This window comes from Poecile atricapillus, chromosome 2, assembly GCF_030490865.1.
Source record: "Poecile atricapillus isolate bPoeAtr1 chromosome 2, bPoeAtr1.hap1, whole genome shotgun sequence".
Classification (NCBI taxonomy): Eukaryota; Metazoa; Chordata; class Aves; order Passeriformes; family Paridae; genus Poecile; species Poecile atricapillus.
Genome location: NC_081250.1, coordinates 141,007,561 through 141,028,475, shown reverse-complemented (window position 1 = coordinate 141,028,475; position 20,915 = coordinate 141,007,561). Strand labels below are relative to the sequence as shown.

The 20,915-nt window shown below is 40.4% G+C and overlaps 1 protein-coding gene across 1 annotated transcript in view; it reads left to right on the top strand.

Moving 5' to 3' along the window:
• SNTB1 (syntrophin beta 1) overlaps positions 1 to 20,915 on the top strand; it is a 112,504-nt gene that overhangs the window by 37,240 nt on the left and 54,349 nt on the right. Inside the window, exon 2 of the mRNA XM_058830314.1 lies at positions 18,611 to 18,827. Coding sequence (XP_058686297.1) covers positions 18,611 to 18,827 — 217 coding nt within the window. The remainder of the gene's footprint in view (positions 1 to 18,610; positions 18,828 to 20,915) is intronic.

The window sequence follows — 20,915 nt, the reverse complement described above, 5'->3', positions numbered from 1 at the left end:
TATTTTTGGACCTGGAATAAAGTGGTTTGGTTTCTCCTGTCCAGTTAAGACTAATTATTGTAATTTTACCATAAAAAATGGAATAAGGTAGCAGTTGATTCATTGATGGAAGAGCATTTAGAGTGCAGTTCAGAATTTACTTGTATAAATAAAATATTGTTATTCTTTTAAAAGAAGAAAATGTCAGTTAAAGCATAGGCAATACATTGTCTAATTCCTGCAATCTTTTTTCCCTTTTCTTGTTTTTTGGTAGTGCTAGATTCTAAGTTTAATTCTTCCCCACAGACAGTCCTCACTGTTCAATGCAAATGCATGAGTTCATTGGTTTCAAAGTAAAAATCTTCACAATACTGGTGGTAATAGTAAAAGAAGTTAACAGTCAAATTTGCAGGACTGTGTGTAACTGTGTCATGTTTTGACAGCTTGGCCTTTAGTTTTAATTCTTGCTAATGTCATTGGGAACCATCACTGAGCAGAGCAGTGAAGTGAAGGCAGTAAGAGGCTGAAAATCTGACATCACCCCAGGGACTGGGGAGAATGCTTAGCTGCTGAGTTTGCCTGTTCAGCTCATATATTATTAGGTGTAAATAGTACATTTCTGGTGCCTCACTTAGGATCTTGGATTTATGAAGACAAAAAGCAGGACATTTGAAAACCCTCAAGCTTCCATGAGAGATTTCCAAGGAGAAGAAGGCAGTGCTGCAGGGGCTGTATGTGACAGGTGGTTCCTGAGCTGTCAAAATGAGTATTGAGTTGTGTATTACATTGCTCAGTGACAGGGATGTGTAGTTGTGTAACTCTATATGAAAAAGGACAATACATAGTCTATTCTTTGATTGTCATGATCTTTTAAATTTATATTTCTATTTAGTTTTGCCTCACACAGTTACTTTAAAAGATTGTTCAATTTCACACCTGCTGAGAAAAGTCTTTTTTAAACATCCATTCCTCCCTGTCTGTGGAAGATGCCATCCAAATAAACCTGCCCAGAGGAATTCCTGAATGTCTGTTTTATCTCTGACTATCCAGGATTTGTATTGGAAACAGGATAATCTATACCTTTGATTTAGAATAGGTTTCGGAAGGAATGGGAAAAGGAGGGATGGATGGGTTTGAGCTTCCTTTTTGTTCAAGATCCATTAGTTTGGACTTGCAAAACTTAATGAACTGCCTTGACATCTCTGATTATGGCATGCAGTTAAAAGAATAATGTATATGTATGTGAGTTGTGTATGGTAATGTAATCAAAAAACCTTATGGAAACTCCAGAGCTTTTAATTTACTCTTATTTTCCTGTCTCCCAAGTCTTTGCAGTACCACTTCAGCATTCACAAATTATAATTGAATGATATGACCTTGGATTTAAAATACTGGATTTGATGCAAAATCAAATACAGGTTGATCAAGTGGAGTCTCTTGGTCTTCTGGATGAGCTTCACATCCCTCTGAACTTTAGCTTGACAGCTAGCTAAAATGAGATACTGACTCTTCACACTTGTTAACAAAGAAAAGGAGAAAACCTGGCAGCTCCAAAAACTGATTTCTTCCCACTTTACAATAACTGCTGCATGAATTGCCCTCTGGAGAGGAGTATTTATCTCTGTGAACTACAGAAATTGCCAGTTTCTAACATAGGAATTTTAACTCAGTGAATTCCTCCTGTTATGCCACATAGTTGGCTGTCTTCATTTTAGATTTTAAGTTGTGTTAGATCACATTAAAGGCCTCTTTCTCTCCACAGACTTCTCATTTTTAGTCATTTGATTTTGCTAACTTGATCACCAAGGGAATAGCAGCAGCATGTGTCTACCAAAAGCTAACTGTGCCAAAGCAGCAGAGACAAATCATCTCCTGAAGTCTTGGGAGCACAGCCAGGCCTGGTTTCTGTTCTACAAGAAGATTTCCTGGTCTTTTTTGTCTTAAAGGACCAATATCACCATGCTTGGTTAAGCAAGGGGATTGATGGCTTTGGTGACTGGAATCCTCAGTAGGGCCAGGCTGCTGCACTGGGTGCTGGTGTGCCCAGCTATTGGCATGCTGAAGAGCTGAAGAGCTGAAGAGCTGAAGAGCTGAAGAGCTGAAGAGCGTGTGTTACGGCTCTTCAGGCCTCGCTTCTCCACTCAGCTCCCCTCAGGGCTCCATCTGGCCAGCTATGGAGCATTGCTAAGTGGGGATGACTCTGTTTATGGATACTTTTGGCAAGGACTTGACAAGCTGAAGGCAGCTGCATGTCTTGTACTATTCAGGCTCTTCCCATTGCAAGGGAACAGGTTCCTGCTCAGACAGACTATTATTTTGGGCTTGGGCTTTCTCTGTAGATTCTTTGAGGAATCTAATGTTCTGTGTGTTTGCTGTGCATGTAATTGGACTTCCTGGTTATTTGCAAAAAACATGAAGTCTGACAGCCCCAGAATTAATAGAGCCTGGTTTTCAGTGAATCCTGTTTCATGGTTGATTTATTTCTTAATCTAATTAATCAACTAGAAATATTATAAGACTGTGGTGGGAACTGATGTCTTGTAAACATCAGAGTCAAGAGTGAGAGAGTTGTAATGTCCTAATGCAGGAAACATTTTGCTGAGCTTTTATACCTCTTTACCAAAGAATCTGCAAGAGAAGAAAATATTTCATACCACTTTCCTTCTGTAGATCTTCTGGTGTCTAGGGAGGGTTTGCCTCTGGTTATTTCCTTTAGCAGGCTGCTGATAAAGTCTCTCTGCTCTGCTGTTTGATCAGTGTTTCCAAGGAGGTACATTATATTGTCTAAGGTTTGAGGTGTGTTTTCCTTCCTCCTGCCTCTCCAGTTTTTGGCGGGACTGCTTGGATGTCTGTAGTGGTAGCAACCCAAAAGCAAGACAGACTTTTTTTCATGCTAGTGAACGTCAGGATCATATCACTGCAGTGCTGGGCAATGCAGACGGAAGGCAGAGGAGACAGTGCATTGATTGAAGAGATCAGCATTTAAGAATAAGATGTGACAAGTTTGTGTAACTGCTGATGAGAGTAAAATAGGGATGAAAGGTGAGAATAATAGTAAAAGATGATGAGCTGTTACATAGACTTAGTTTTGTGGAATTACACAGCCCTGACCTGCCTAATTGGTTGATTGTATGAAACAAATCAGATGGTAAAATAGAGCTGATCTCTTTTCTTCTCCTTAGTGGTGCCAGTTGGGAGAGCCCTGTAGATTTTTGTCAGAAACAGAGCACAAGCACAAAGGGGTATCCATGGAAAGGAATGTGGTGAGGATACCGAAAGCAGAGGATGGTAGGAAAAGGTAATTTAAATTGAACACCTGTTTGAGGCTGCAGAAGGACTGTAGAGCAGTAAACAGAATGTTGTGTGAGAGAATACGTATGGGAAAAAAACAGTGTGTGTTCCTTTGCTTCTGCTGATATTTCTGTGTCTGGTGGATGCCAGGAACAAGCTGGGTTGTGTGAGCAGCTGGGGCTTTGCTCCGTGCAGGATGGCTCGGCTGGCAGCAGGGCTGTTTGTGCACACTTCCTTTCCTCCCACTGGAGGAGCAACTGTTGAATTTAAAGAAAAACAATGGTTCTTCAAAAAGTGATAGCCCTTGCAAAGGAGCCTGCTTTTTGTCACAGCGCGAGTCAGAGCCTTGGCTTCAGACAGCTGTAGTTACAGCAGAGCTCTGCTCCAGCACAGGGGTGAGGGGCAATGGACATAGCAAAAGGGGCTTGGACCTGCTTTCCTCACTTCTCCCCTGGGGATGAAGAGGCCCTGCTGCTACAAGAACATTTTAGGAGATTTGGGAAATGGTTTTTAGTAAGAAGTGTGGGACCAAGGCAATAGCATAACCCATTGTCTTTTCCACAGCAATGTTGTTCAAGAGATTCTCAACCACTACAAAAACCCTGATCACAAATTTTGAAGTCAATATATGAGGCTCCTTCTTGAGTTTCATGGGTACATGTCAGCCACACACTCCTGAGTATGTATTTAAAATGATAATTATTTCTGTTCACAAGTAAGAAATGGGAAGTTCTGGGGTGCCATAGAACCATAGGAGTAGGGGGATGCACATCTGGGAGAGGAGCTGTTGGTGGCCCATTGGGTAAGTCTTGCTGGAAGGTGGAACATGACTTAATTGACTGAGGGTTTCTGTTGTGTTTTACTTCTGAGGAATTTCTGGAGCTTTCCATCTCCTGAACACAGCAGGCATCTGCACAATTACTGCGGCATGATGCAGAGAGACGGGGGGAGAAAGTGTTGACTGTGGGATCCTGACAAACATTATTTAAACCATTGGAGAAGTGCAGCAGATTGACTCCCTGGCCATCACTGCCGATAATGCTGCTCATAGAGCTTGTCAGCATTCCAGCTCCACGTTTTTATAACCATTTAATTACTGCCTGTATTGAATGTAGCTGGAATTCACCATTGCAACTAATGCTCTGGAAATGCACTGTAGACTATAAGAAAGTTAAGAATTTCAAGGAGATAGGCTGTAATGAGTTTGCTCATCCTGTTAGGTAACATCTCCTTAACAGCCCCAATAAACATTCTGTTTGTTTTGTGCTTGGTTTATTTTTTGTTGTTGTTTGGTTTTGTTGGAGTTTTTTTGGTTTTAGGATACAGTGTCCTTGATTTGATAAAGTTTTCTTTTCCATTAAAATCACGCTCCCTTTCTCAAAACTTATTTTGACTTTGTATTATTAAATGTATTTTGTCTTTAACTTTCTTCTAACTCCCCATGCCTGGCAGAAGGTGGTGGTGGCCATGCCATGGCCCAGCATGGACACCTCGTTCCTGTTTTATCTGAGGCTTCTATTTGCAGAACCCTACTGCCACAGCTTGATCTGACTGTGGTGGGTGTTGAGCTGCTGTGAAGTAACTTGAAAATACTGGTTAGAGAATGCTATGAATGTTGTAAAGGTATTTTTGTCAGGGAGACAATATTTCTGTGTAATGGTAGATAGAATTCCTGATGTGAACGTGTTGGCATCATTCACCAGAGTACAACACGTGGCTCATGGCTCAAGGCTTCTGCCCTTGCTGCTGTTCCCACAGGGACAGCTCTGCAAGCTGCACAGCACAGCCTGAGAGCTTCTTGCAGCACTTGTCCCAGCACAGGGCGCTTCCAGGGGGGGAGATGTGCTGGGGTCCAGCACCAGCTGCTGCTCCTGTGTGCAGCCTCTGCACCACGCAAACGGGGAGCAGGCAAGGGCAGCCTGGCTCAGCACCACTGGTAATCTCTTCCTCCTCCTTCCCCTCAGCAGAAGAATTTAGAGGCTGCTGCTGTGGGAAGGGAAGGGTAAAAGGGAAGGTGAGGTGTTTTGGGCAGGGAGGGAAGAGACTGGCACTCACTGAGGTGGGTGAGAGGGGTGTGCAGGGTGTGCCCATGGGAGGGAGGCAGCGGAGGGGCTGGGGCACATGCTGGCTGCAGGGGGGACTGCTGCTGCTGCTGCTGCTGCTCAGTTCCTGACAGAGGAACAAATGTAGAATTCGTCACAGGGGTTGAGGGGTAGGACCACTGTGGTCAGGTAACAGCTGCTGGGGACCCAGAAATCTCTAGCAGTACCCTAGGACATGGCACATGTTGAAAAGATGAATGTATATCTGCGTGCACTTATAAATGTCTATATATTACTGTGTTGGCTTGTGCTTATGTAGTTGCTCTGTTGTACTTCTGTTGCTACTGAATTATCTCATTAACAGTTTTGTTGAAGAGGGCTTTCTGGTCATTGATCATTAGTGTCACTGCATGCTAAGCACAAATCCTATAAACCTCAGTGTGAGCCAGGTCTAGTGTTTGTAAACTAAACTGAGATCCAGGGATTGTGCTGTCAATCTGAAAGAATCCTATGAGTATCCTAGTCCTGCCTCTGAAGGTGATGATGATTTGTCCCTTCAGTGGGCTAAGAAAAGGCAGTGCAATATAAATAGTGTGAGCTTCCTCCTCCTGGAGGAAGCTGAAGTGACCTAGAAGTAGAATTTACTGGCACGTACTTCAGAACTGGTCTGCCCTCTTTGGAATTGATAGGCTTGTACATTGTCTAATCTATCATTCATTTAATGAAAGAGCTGCAGAATAACCCTTGGTTAAACGAAGAGTGTATAGAACACTCCAGTATTCTCAGCTTCTGACTTGGGATAACTAGTGGGCCATTACTTACCCATCAGAATAAATTAATAATAGAATAAGTTTCTAACATTCCCCATGGCAGAAGAGATGTAAATGTCACAGACATACCTCTGCCACCAGCTAGCTTAAAATCCTCTCCCAGATCCTCATCTTTTTTTCTTAAATTCAATAACCAATCAGGCAGATTCCTCAGAGGTTTTGCTTTAGGGTCTCAATCTGCCACAAGCTTTACTTCAGCCTCTTATAGCTTCTAAAAGGGGAGAAATTGCAGAGTTGGTCTTTAAAGAGTTGTAGATGATTATTGTATAAATACTAAATTTTTAGTTTCCAATATTTGCTATCTAGAGTTTCAAGCTTGTCCTTTAAACACTGGAGCACAAACCTACAATAGCAATAAACCCAAAGGTCAGCTTATTTATGTGAGTGATCTCTTTAGAAATATATGTTGATAATATTTTGATGGCCTTTGGTGTGCAAGATGAGAGAAGAGTCACCCTGACTGTGGGGACATGGGCTGGTGTTTGCAACCTGCAGAGGTATGGTGTCAGCACTATAGCTGATGTCAAAGCTCTTTTCCAATGGTTCCATTTGGGATATCTCTTGTTGAACTGGAGTTCAACAGCTGCTTATGCTGCTATATAACCTGCCAGGGTTAGTTTTCCTCCCACTTCCCATTTTTTGCTTCTCTATAGACTACTCATATCTTCAGCTTTGACCATATGACCTGAGCTCATTCCCACTGATGATGAACCCAGTGACTTTGGCAGAAATTGTAAGTGACCTTGAGATCAGAAGCACTTTGAGGCAGAAATTATTCTTCATACATTCTTTTCCCCTCTGTGCCCATCAGTGCTGCTGCTGTTTAAAAAAAAAAAAAAAAAATTAAAAAAAAAAAAAAAGGAAAAAAGCAGCAGCCCTGATATAATCTGATTGTGCTGTCAGCAAGTAGCAAGTGAGACCTGCCCTTGAGCTAAATAAAGCAAATAAGCCTCAAACAGATAGTTATCCCTGTTGTGTATCCCCAAGCCTCTGTAAAAGCACAGATGTGGCTGAGAAAGCTGTGCTTCCAGCTCCTCATTTCACAGGTACTCCCACACCAGAGCATGAAGGAAACCAGTTACACTAATGAAGCATACACATGTACTATCCTTTGCTTTCAGTCTGCAAGCCTTGCAAGCTTGTTTACTTTTGCAACAGGATTATTCCCAGGTCTCACAGGACAGACATACAAGCAGGGTATTTTTTTGCCCCTTTTGTGTGAATCATGCGAGGCCAAGAGAGAGATTGTGAGGTTCAGCAGAGCTGCATCTGCACATGTATTGAGGACTTTTCATTATATGTACCTCAAGGCCAGCCTGCCTGCCCGTCCAGGCTCTGCTGGACATCTTATCTGGTTAACTGTTCCCAGTCACCTGAGCTGTCCTTGCTTCAGACAAATGCTTTTATATCTATATTTATATATAAGCAGAATTCAAGCTACAGCTCCAGTGTGAAAACCTTTTATGCCCGAGGTGGTGTTGCAAGTTTATGTCTTGATGGAGTTCCTGCTTTGGAAGTAGCAGTGATAACAAGGGAAAATTTTTGCTACTATTAATTGTAAAAGCATCCTAGCAACTGTATCACTCCACTCATATTTTTTCAGTGTTTTTACAAACAGCACCTGGTACTGCTGTCTCTGTTACAGGGAATGCAGTGCAGCTGTAACAACATGGGGAGATACATGCATGGTTTTTACTGTGGGTTCTTCTGCCTGCTTATTTCCTTGTCATGTCCCTATTGTCCTTTAACTTGTACTTGATTTCTAAGATCTTTGGGAGGGGACCAGCTTTTTGTTCTGTGTTTGCACAGCATCTGAGGCTGTCGTGCCCTGGTTCCTCACTAATCCTAGTAAGTGGTCCAGTAGTACAAATGGCAAATAAATTTGATATATAAACAAATTAGCATTCTTCTCACTGATTAAACAAACGGTTTCTCTGTGATGATTTGAACCGGGGTTGCATTTTATTACAGCCCTTTGAAGCTCAGCTTGAAGTTGCCAGTTTCTTTTCCAGCCTCTGTTATCAGCCTCTTGTACTAGTTGACCAAAAAGTACTTGGCAGGCAGTTTGCAGACTTTGAAAAACAATAGGTTGTACTATTTTAACCTGGCTTTGACCTAACCTGAAACAGTCAAAACTGACATTTAGCAAATGTGTTTTGATGTGCCGAAACAACTTCACTTGCTGAAAGCAGCTGCTGAGAGCAACCTGTGCCTGTCTTGCGCTACAGAGAGGTGGGGGGACTTTGCTGGCCCCAGCATCAGCTCACGGTGAGGACAGACTCAGTAGTTCTCTGTAATAGGGCTGGAGTGAAGCAGGGAATTATTTCACCCTTAAATTGAAGATTAATATGTTTTTTTTCTGGGACAGAAAACATTGCTTGTTTTCTGTAAGGATAAAGTGCCCACTGGAACGGGATTATATTTACATTATTATTGCAGGGTGATCTGTGAAATAGGCTTTCTGTGCCTCAGTAAAGAGCCATGACCCCTCACAGAGTTATCTTTTAAGCTGTGTGCTAAACCCAGAGGGGGCTTATGGCTCAAAGCTAATGGGGATTTAACTTCTCACTGAAAGGAATTTGCAGCCTAACCCTATTTAGATGTTCTTTGCTCTCATTGATTAAATGCCCAGTCCACTGCAAGAAATCTAATAGAATCATAACTGTATAAATTTTCCAGCTGACAAAATGGATGCTGGGAAACTCTATGCAATATTTATTAGAAAAGGAGTTTGATCTTAAAAAGACATTTTAAATCAAAATGTCAATTCACAGTTCTGTTTTGTTTGTAGAGAAAGAAAAGAATTTGAATGAAGATGTCTTTTTTAAAGCACTTCACAAAACCATTTCATGAAAAAAACCCATTTCTAAAATAAGTATTTTTGTGAGGATTTTCATTGCTTCCCTTGTTCACTGTGTTCACTAATTCGTTTTTGAGATCCTGTCTGTAGAACAGTTTTAGATGAGGCTATTTAAAAGTAATAAACTTTCCCCTCCTCCCAAGTATTTCTCACCCCAAATTGCATTATGCACTGAAGTTCCAGGAGGACCATATTCCATCATGGATCACTGGCATTTTTTTAAGATACAGTAACTATAGCTCCTCAGGGACCAGAACAGAAGAGCTGTCATCTTGGTAAGAGACTTTGAGATGCAAAGAGCAGTACACAATGCCATCCATGGTCCTATGGCAGCACAGTTGCATTTCAGTCTCAGTCTCTTTCTGAGTCAGTTCTGAGAATTTCCCATGCTTGCTTAAAGTGCAGGTGGTTTCTGAAAACCTTTTAGCCAATGCTAATGACTACTGTTCTTATTCTTTAATTGTTGATTGTTGTAGTTTGTTGATAGGATTTCAGTGGCTTATTCCTAGAGAAATCCATAATCCGTGGTAGAAAAGAGCTCCATTCAATTTGGAACCAAAGAACTGAGGCACAAGGATGTGGTTTAATGTTTCATTGTCCAACTGTTTTCATTACCCTTCCTGCATATACAGTCCTGTTTCCTTTACCCCTTGAAATACAAGGGGTGGTGTCAGGCGAGCTCTTCTCTCCCTCCCAGTGCCCCAGCAAGCAATCCGTCTGCTTCAGGTGGTTTTCTTCTAGCCTGTAGATGAGCCAGGAAATAGGTGTACAGCCAAATCTCATTCCAGGTCTGCCTGGTTAATCTTGCAAATGACTTTAGGTAGAGTGGAGGCGGTGTCAGGCTGTGCTTGGACTTCAGAACCAGGCAAAGGTGCTCTTGATCTGTGTGAAAACAGAGTTTCTACATTATGCCCATGTCAGATACATTTATCCCAGTTTCCCGTAATCAGTTTAGGATTTGTGTTTGCCATTCAACTTAGTGTTTGTATTCTCCCTCCCTTCCTCCTGTCCCCATGTGGATAAGTATTCATTAATCTCTGTTACTTGAGGACTCTGGATGTGGCCATTGGCCTGTCCTGTTGGTAAGGTTGCAAACTAAAGGATTCCCCAAAACAAAGAATTTAAGGTGCCTTTTCATGCACAGCCCAGCCACAGGAGTTACAGCAAGTTCTTAGCTGAATGTGTGCCCTGAGTTTGTTCATTTTCAAAGCTCTTGGTGTTGTCCAGTGAAGAATGAAAAGGGTGAACTGAAACTTTCAGAGATTTCAGCTCTGCTCTTCAAAATAAATCCTGGAGATCTTACAAGGTCTTCAAAGGTCTTCTCATAGGGAGAAAACACTAGACATTGTGAATCCAGTTTTCTCTGGCACTAGGAACTTTCTGAGTTGTTTAAACAGGAAAAATAATATAGGTAGAAACTGAGTGTAATGCTGAGAGCTCTGTCAGTGACTTACTGCATGACTTTGAGGAAGGCAGTTTAACTTGCCTGTGTCAGTTTAGCCATCTGTAAAACAGGTACAATCATACACAGCATAATAATTTCCCTCTCAGTGAGTGCCATTTTCAGTCTACCCTGTACTACTTAATGATTTGTGTGCCTGCTGAAATAACAGCATCCTCTAAAACTGTAATACCCTTATGTATTTTTCACATGATCACTAGCTAGTTGAAATATTTGTTCTGACACTTGAGATTACTCATGTAAATAGAAAAATTATAGCATGCTGGCAATGCCAGACACCTTGAATTCCATCTGAGTGTGTGGGTGATGGGAGAGGGATCTATAAATACTGGCAGAGGCAGGGAAACAAGCATGAGAAGCACACAAGAAATTGTGAATCAACTTATTCCTGAGATATAGGTAAAAGATTTTAAAACATAGTGTCAATTTGGGGTAGGAGAAGGCCCTTTGAAATCTGCATGCTACAGTTCCATTGAAGAAATGTATTTTGCTCCATTTCTCTGCTTTACATGAAGTTACATTCATAAAGTTCTGTTGTACTTTAGGGCAGGAGTACTTTTTTTTTTTTTTTTTTTTTTGGTTTTTTTTTTGTTTTTTGGAAGCTTAGGAAACATTCTACCTTGGGGGACAAGCAAGAGCTCCAGTTTGGTTATCAGTGAGTCACTCACTGGTCCCACAATGCTTTTTCTCAAAATGTGGCTGCTAATTTCCATGTTCAGCTCCCAAATTACCGGTTTCAGATGTTTTCTACTTCCATTATGAAAGATCTGCATAGTTCTAATTGCAGAGTTCAGTGTCACATAACAATGCAGCAAATGAGCTGTGTCACATTTTACTTAAAAAAATGTAGTAGGTTAGATAGCTACAGCCTTCAGGTTTTGGCAGTAGTTTTTTCAATTTGTAGTTATTTGGTAAGAGGCACTTGTGCAATGTAGCTGCTCCATGTTCTCCACTGGGTCCTGTTTATTTGAGTACAAGCTCTTCAAGATAGCATCAGTGTCCCCTAGATCAAGCTATAAGCATCTTCTTTTTAACCAAACATTGTACTTCTGGGATTTACAAGCTAAAATTTGTTTTTCAGATTATGAAGAGCGAGATGTGCATGCATTTATTTTGCTGCAGTAGGTAAAGTTTTTGAAATATAGATTAATAGCTTATGGGACCTTGAATTCATGAAATTATTGTTAGTGGCATATTAAAACTGAACTGAATACATCCAACTGATTGAAACAGAAACTTTGAAATTTAAAATAAACTAAATTACTTGAAGGAGACTGTAGTAAATTCAGCATAGTAGGTATGAGTAATGGACATTATAATGGAAAGTATTGAGAAACACCCAATGGAAACAGTCTGCCTTTAGTTTATTATTATTATTATTATTATTATTATTATTATTATTATTATTATTATTATTATTATTATTATTACTACTACTTTACCAGTTGAAATTTTTGTGTACCAGGTTACTGGCAAGCTGTGACTGTTTTTAATCACTTCATCAGCTTAAGTACTGGTGTCACATATTCCAGCCTCCAGTTCCTTTGTGATTCTGTGTGATGAAGTTTGTCTGATTACCTTCTGTTAATCTGTTTTGAGCAGAAATACAGAAGAATCTCACCCCAGCACTGAAATTTCTCCTGCTTCCTCTAACATGGCTGCTGTTAACTTTAAACGTGAACTTTATTATGAGGCCATGGAAATGCATCTCACAAAGGAGCTGAAGGGGGAAGGTTAGCAGTGACCAGCTCCAAGTGATCTCAGAGAGAAGTGGGCGGGCAGTGCTGACTGGAGGTGAAGATTTCAGGCTGTCTGGTACAGGCTGGTGGGGTCTGAGTTGTGTGCTTCATGCTGCTCTGTGTGCCATACAAAACCACAGCTCTGTGGAGGAATGAAAATGAATTAATATTTAGAGGCTTTACAGTTGACAAAATTGATATGCTGTGTATGATAAGAAGACATATAAAGCCTTCCCTCTGTAGAAAACATTTATGCTGAGGAAACTCAGAAACGGTTGAAGTGTTTGCTAATGGGGAAACATCAGCCTAGGGAATCAGTGGCTGAATCAGCCCACATCACAGGCAAAGTCTCAGGAAAAGAAACTGAGGATAAGTAAAAGAAGAATTTTTGGTGTTATGCAGAAGCATGGGATGGGCCATGAGTGTAATCTCCATTGGATGTGTGAGTTTCACAAGTGCTGGAATCAGAGTGGAGGCCCCTGGTGCAGATGGGAAGGAGGAAGCGTCCACAGGGGCTGCCCACTGCTCCAGCCAAAACTTCTGCTGCCACACAAGCTTTCCCCTGCCATTTCTTAACTTCTAAGACATTTTTGGTGGTGAGGTATGTTTTTTGAAGCCTATGTAGATAACACAGTGTGGCTAATCACTGTGACCTGTTCAAGGTATCAAAACAATGAGGTTTCACAAACTTGAAACCTCACAAACCTTGCATGGCTTCCTGAGACTAACCTGTTTAGTCCCATTTTCTTGTGTTTGATGGGGCCAGGACTGCAAGTCTTCTTGCCTTGTTGACAAAGAAGTTCTCTTAACAACATTAAATTGCTTATTGCAAGATACTTTGAAGGTACTGCCTTCATTTGTTGAATGCAAATGTGTGATGGTGCTTATACCCCTCCTTAACATAGCTTTACCTTTCCTATAAAAACAGCTGCAAATTTAAAAGGATACTATGAAGTAATCATTATATTTTTAAAATGCAGTTGTTTATTTTTTTAATCCAGCCTATTTGTCCCTACTGAAAACTCAAACTTGAAGCATGATTGCTTACTAGCCACCTTTTGGGACCAATTGCTAAGGTGCTTTTTTCAGGTAAACTTTATCTTACAGATGTGTTTCTCTTCTGGATCTTTCTGAAGTTATTCTTTCAAAAGAGTCATCCTTGTATTCCATATAAAAAGTATAATAACTGCAGTGTATTTTAAAATGGATTTAAAAACAGCCCCTTATGATTTAAATCCAAGCCTATCTCTCTAAGAGATGGATAGACAGTACACTGAAATAAAAGTAATTCAGTGGAATTACTTTAAAAACAGCACAAAATGGGAAACTGAGCATAGTCTCACTACAGTGTGAGAAATGTCCAAAGCATAAAGGGGATTTTTATTATCACAAGGTGTTCATTTTAACTAAGTTTTGTCATCTCCCAGAGGTGGAGATATGATGCTTTTGGCAGATCAAGAGGTTTACTATTGCAGATCCATTTCAGCATGGGGGAAGGCAGATGATGTTAACAGATAATACTTGTCCGAAAGTAGTAGCAGATGTTTCAGTAGGAAATGTAGTGGAAACAGACAAGCAGGATTGTTGACTGTTTTTTCGGTTTATGCCCACATTAAAGCTGCTGAAAGGATCATGTGGCACATCTTCATAGATGGTCTGACTCATAAATTCTTTCCTTTGGGTCTTAGTTTTGATGATGGCACCAGCAGCTCATCTCATTTTTATACAGTGCTTGACTGTAAGGCATGCGCTTGGCTTGAGTTTAGAGGAAATTTGATCTCTCACATAAAGCCAAGCAGGCAAATTGTGGTACTATGGTAGAGGACACTCTGTGCTTTTCTCCTGCAAAGGGGAATTCCTTGATCAAGTGTCTTCAAGCAGATTCAGGTATGTTGTTCCTTTTACTTCTGTATTGTAAACCTACACATCCTGTCCTCGTTCCTGGAGTAACAAAAGATCTTTCCTCCGCTTGCTGGCTTCCCCTTAGTGCTCTTTGTCTTCCCTCCTAGGAAACAGTTTGAATGTGTCAGAAGAGTCCCAGTTCCTCAGAAAGGCATCTGGCCAAGAACCTGACCAAGTTGGTCTGTAGTATTTCTCTCATTAAAAGCCTGCTTCTTCCCCCTCTAAAAAAGTCATCGGTGAACAGAAACAAAGGATTAATTGTGGAGTCTTGGGACTTGGCAGAAGTGCTTATAAATGAAGTGCTATTTTGGAAGCTACATTGCCTGTCTTGCAGATCAAAAAATAAATCCAAAATATGTCAATGTGCATCAGTGGATTAATTCATTTGATTGCCACTTGCCTTCCTTTTCTCTTTGTGGGGAGGGACGCTCCGGAGATTGGAATTTTAATTGCTTGACCGCAGTTTCTTATTATTGGTGCAGCAAAAGGGTATGGATCATTAATTAGTACTGAGTATAAGGATCTCTGAAGTTGAGCTATAGCAACAAACAAATGAGTTTAGACAATTCCTGACTAAATTTATGAGTGAATTGAGTTATAATAATGAAACTATTAGAATTTTTTTCTGAGTCCCTGAATGTTGTTTTCTGTGTTTGCAGTCTTCAGGTGGTCATAAAGATTGTAGCATTTTAATACAAATATATATTTAATATTTGTATATATGTTAGACATAGGTATTTATTCTGAAGGTATATATATGTGTATACATGCCTATAAAATAGTTTTTCAAAATTCAGAGTTGTTATACAATGGCATGCTTTACTTAGTTTCATTAAATGTTTCGAGGTTTTAATTCAATAGGTAGTTTCATTGGCAATATATAAAACAAGTGTTTTTGATAGTTGCTTTCTTTTTCATTTAGTACCTGAATTTGTGCTACTGTATCGAAAAGGAAATACAGCTCTTGAGTTAATGCTCTGAAAGCAGAATATTATCCACATTATTACTTTAATGTCCAATAGACTGTATCATCTTTTTTGCTGTTTTTAAAACCTGATGATGAAGTGTATTGTATAACTTCAGTTTAACTTTGCTGTATCCATGATTCTCAGATCATGCAGTGTGGAATAGGAATATGACACATATAATAGATACATATAATAGATACTGGTATCAACTTGTTTTCTGCTATGTGGATTCTGGTTAGTGAACAAGCTGCAAAATGTAAACTTATGGGGTCATCCTAAATTGCTCTGTATGTAGTGGGGTTGCTGGTGCATTGTTATAAACCAGCAATTTTTTGGTGCAGTATTTGCACCCAGAATTTAAAGGTAAATAGGAAATAATTGCTGATAAAACTTATGAGTCATCTGAACAGTGTGTGCCTGATTTCAGCTAAATTCGTAAACTGGGCTTTGGTTATGGACATGTAATTACAGGTGTTGAGGAAGGAAATGGAAAGCAGTGGCTCTGAAGTTTAAATAATAACAAAAAAAAATACATAAATGAATCAAGTTCTTCCACCTGTTCCACTCCCATATTATATTTGTGCTTTTATATGTGTCCATTTGGGGGCTTTTAAAATATGAAACACACCTGAATATGCAACAGCCATAAAGTCTGGACTGTAAAACCCAGCAGAATTCAGCCAAGAATCCAGAGAGCTGTGCTTGTGTTTATTAGGAAGTGGGATGTTATTAGCAAAAGCTAGAAAAATATTGGTTTTTGTTTTTTTTTTTAAACAGAAAGCATGTTTACTTCATTTTTTCATTCTACTGTGGAATTTCATATGAAGATGGTGTTAGCAGTTTATCAGTGCATTAATCGCTCTTTATTCATATCCCTGGGGCTGAGCAACCATCTTCTGTTGAGATGTAGCAGAAACTAGATAGATGTCTGTGAATTCAGTAGTTGGAAGGAATTTTCATAGGATGTACTTCCTCAAGGTAGTTTTCCTGGCTTTTGCTGTGTTTAAGACTCAGTTTCTGGAAAGAGGATTGTGTTTCTGCTCTCCCCCTACTCCTCCTTCCTTTTTCATGGGATTTTGTGAAACACTGCAGCTGTCTGCCATGAATTCACCGGTACATCGCATGGAAACTTGGCTTTTGGCTCATGGAAGGGCTGCCTCTTTTCTTCTGTCCCATCTCCGGGGAATTAAATTCACATTTTGTGTTCCTGCTTAGGTTTTCAGCCAATTTTTCTACTTCAGCTTCCTTCCTCCCCTTGCCCCTCTCTTCTTTTCTTAATTAAAATATGCTAAGGTTGAATGGATATAGCTGCAACTGAAAAAGGACAAAAATAGCACAGATGAAATAGCTACACTATTGAGATCTGGATCTTTATTTGGAATCACATTTGCTGGCATGTCACTGCACCAGGGTTCAAAAACTGACTGGATTACTTTTTCAACAGATCAATCATTAATCTCAATCATTAATCTCTAATTTTAAAGGTAACAAAATTTTGTTTGAAGTTGAATGTGATTTTCACAGCTTCAACTGTTCCGCCCATGTAAATTAATGACAAAGTCGTGTTCATTCAGTGTTAACAGGAGTAGATTCACCACATCTGTAACTGTTCTGTTTCTTGGCTTCCCTAAGGTCATGAGTACATCCAAACTGAGATGGCAACTGCTGAAACCAGTATCTCTATGACACTGGCAACAACTGCTTATTTTCAGCACCTTTGAAAATCATGTAATTTGTGGAGTACCCAAGGATGAGCACTGGTTTGGGGAGTTAGGTGACACAGGTTTTAGATAGTGGACTTTAGGTAGAAATCTAAAAAAGTTTTTAAAAAATCAATCTCACCTCGTTTTGCCTGAAATAGTTTCTGGAAGCCTGGCAGAACTCTGTGCCAACTCCTTCCTGAGAAGAGAACGAATTAATTTAAGAAAATAACTCAGAATAGGATTGGACAAGGAAATGAAAACATCAGTGTTGAGTGGACATATCAGCCTTTCTGATAAATCAAAAATGGTCCTTCCCAAAAAGGAATATCCCATAATATACCTAAACACAGAAGTCTTTGTGATTAAAGTTAACAGATTTTTTTTAAAAAAAGGATAAAATGAGCAATGGCAAGATGGGCTCTAAGGTGTTTTAGAGAAAAAGTAGCAATCAGTGCTCACAGAGCCTGGACTCTAGATTTGTACTGGTTTCTCTCTTGGTAATATTTTTATGAAGTGCCTTGAAAATAGTGCTGCTGAAGCTGATCACCTAACCTGTGGTTTTGACAGGAACACTGTTGTTCTTCTCCACTCTTCTGAATACTTCTCTTGCTTTCATTTGAACTCAAAAACTTCAGTTGGCTTTCCCTAATTTAAGATCCTTCACCACAATGCCCTTTTGTAATTTACCCACCCTTTTGTTATTCAGTCATTCCCAGTTTCTTCAGCTGAGCTGACACGATGATCTGCGCCATTTCCTTGAAACAGTCTCTCACAGCATTTTAATAACTTCCCCAAATAAATTCACAATGCCCGGGTCCTTTCAGGTCATGTCACTGCTGTTTGAGTTCTGGGTACAATCAAGGGGCAGCAGCCAGTGATGCACCACAGCTGAGTGCAGGGGGAATATTGGCTTGACCAGGGCACTTAAATGGGACACTGGTCTTGTCTGAGCTCCATCAGGTTTGTGAAGGGGAAGGAGATTGTGACTGGCAGATTTGTGAAGCACATGAATAGCAAAAGCAAAAGTGAGCTTAAACTACCAAAGAATTAAAAGACAAGAGAAAAATGTTGCAGGATTTGCCTGCATAAAGAGAGGAATGTGAATCATACATGTAAAAGTTTGGTTTTAATACAGTAAGATAATTTCAGAATCCTGCATTCATTTTTCTTATCCATTCTGGAAAAAAGCCCGGAAGAGACTGAGATCTAATCTGACACTTTCACAAAAGGCTCAAACTCCATTTTATTTTCCCAAGAGAAGGCTAAGAAGTGAATTGTTTTTTGTTTATTCCATATATATATGTACAAGTAGATTAGGTAAAACTGCTTCCCAGGAAGCAGAAATAGTTGTTGAGATTAGTGGTGGGACACTGACAAGTGTGAACTAGAAGAAAGATATGAGTTGGAATCATGGAAGTATTGCTAGAACATTTTAGATAAAGTAATAATAGGTTCACTGTCACTTGGTTGAATGTCTTCCTTTAAAACATCCCTGTACCTCAGACAGCTCACAGCTTCTGCATGAAGCAATTGTTGCATGACTGCTTACCCACTGTCACAGAAAGGTGGGATGGTTCCATCCCTTTCACTGTATGGCTGTATGTTCTTACTTTGCCTACTCTGTTATTTTCCCTCCTTTTATTCATACTGAGTACTGGCAGCAGGCACATCTCCATCTGCTGTATTTGCACAGCATCCCATGCTGGGATGCTTGGTGAGCAGAAATAATGGACAGCACTGAGGGTTAACGCCAGTCCCGAGAGCTTACATGGGCATGCAACTCCTGAATATTCATTTATTTATTGTTTTCCATCTCTTTTTCTCTCTTCCATAGTGAAATACATGAGAGAAGCAACCCCCTATGTGAAGAAAGGCTCCCCCGTGTCAGAGATCGGGTGGGAGACGCCTCCCCCCGAATCTCCACGCCTGGGCTGTGCCTCTGCTGACCCGATGTCACAGCTTTCGCTCTCCATCCACAGAGACAGGAAGACAATTCCCCTCAAGATGTGCTACGTGACCCGCAACATGACGGTGTCAGACCCTGAAAACAGGTGAGTGGGGATTTGCTTGGCCTTGGGATTTCACTTCCACGTCGAGTGGTTGTTGACGTTGTCTGCGCTGGGGCTGGTGAGCAGGAGCGGGGCTGTGGCCACACGCAGCAGCCCAGCAAGAGGAGTGATCACTGCTTTGGGAGGGGTGGGTGCTGGTGTCTGAGCCATGTGAGGTATGGCTCAGCTTTTGGGTTATGCTAGAGAAACTTCGATGCAGGAATCCTGCACTTTTGTTGGAAACAGAATCTCAGGGGGTTGTTTCCATCCTGATTAAGTGTCTGCTTTTGAAGGAAAAGACACTGCACACACTAATTGGTTACATCCTCCAGGCTGGCTAAATCTGATTCCACTAAATTGCATTTTCTTTCCCTTTTTTAATGAATATTGTTTTAAGAATGATCTGGTTTGAGTATAGAGTTCTGGACATTAAAGTCAAGAAGAAGAGAAAAGTTCCGCTTAGAAGGCATTAATGGGGAGTTTTTGTGACTTGTTTTTTTTCCTGATGTTAAAAATAGGATGAGGTTCTACCAGCCCTTATTTATAACATATGTGGAACAGCTGCACTGCACCAGCACACTCCCTGATCCCTTCTCTAACAGCTGCTAATAAAAAAAGGGAACAGTCAAGTGACTGATACAGACTGATTCTCCATCCACATAATGGCCTTTTCGTTTTTCTGCAGTGCTCAGAAGCTGGGTGTAATGCCTTTGATTCTTAGCATTTACAAATAGGCACAAACAAGTTACATTTTTCTCTTTGCAGAGAAGGATAAGGAGAAGTGGAGAGAGCAGAAAGTGGCTTGGGAAGGATGGATTTCTCTATAATCTCTTGCACTGCAATGCAGAAACTTTATTAGTTTATTAGTTTGCATTTATCTGTGTAGTTTTGCATATTTCCTTTTTATATTTGTCTGACCTTTTTCATTTTCCTCCTTCATGCTTTATTGTTTAGTATGGCTTTACTTTGCCCTGGCTCTTCATCTCACAGTGGTTGCCACCATAGACAGGGTTACTGACTGCTACAGAAGTGTAACTGTAAACCAGAAATAACCCTAGCAGTCCTTCTCAGTTTAGATCAAGATGTTTATTGATATTGGCCACTTTTTTTTCCCACATGTCTGCATGGTTTAAGGTTTGACAGCTGTATCACTTGTCTGAAAGTTTGTCTTTCTCTCTGCCATGGAGTGTATTTTAAAAATACTCATACAGGCCGCATTTTTTGAATCAGTCAAATGTAATGATACTTTGCCTACATTGACTTTATTTTCTCATATTTTTTCCCCTTTCCTTTTTGACTTCATTGTAGTTTTAACCTTCTGTCACTCTGCTGGCCCTCAGCTGATTTGAGAGCCAGGACTGACTCAGAGGGATACACGCTCATTGTTCATGATACCTCTGCAATGTAGCTGACTTTTCTGAAGTATGCTACAAATGTGTGTGTTCTTCAGTGTTACTAGGAAGTAATGTGTGGGAGAGTCATATTGCTTGTTATCATGGTTTGCATTTTGTGTTGCTGTCATTTCCTGTGGAAAGAGTGACTTATGATTTTTACTGTAGTCCAGCACAGTGCAGTCTAAGATGGATTTTTCCATCAAAGCATGCAGTACCTCACCATCGTGCTAGCTGCTGTGTCATAGAAGCACCCTATGGATTAGCATCTTTACTGGTTCCAGTGGTTTTTAACAATTCTGAGCTCATATTTCCCAGTATAAATGCTGTTACAGTGCAGCGACCCTTTCCCACTGGAATGCCTTCCAAGATAGTAATCTGATTCCAGAAAAAGAATTTTATCTTTGTTCACAGTAGAGCCTAAGCCATGTCCTTACATGCTTGCAACACTTCTGTTTCATTATCCAGTGACCTGACACACATAGATTTTGTAACTGATGGTGTCACTTTGCTGGATGGCTTTAAGAGAGCTCTGCTGGCAGGATGCCAAAGCATAGGTTGGCCATTAAAGGCCTCCTTTGGTCTATAACTGAGCTAATTTCCATTTAGGAGCAAGTGTGGGCATGGAAAGCCTGAGTTTTCCAGTGCAGTAATTTCTTCAGTGCAAGCTGGGGATAATGTCAGAAGCCTTCTGGGACCA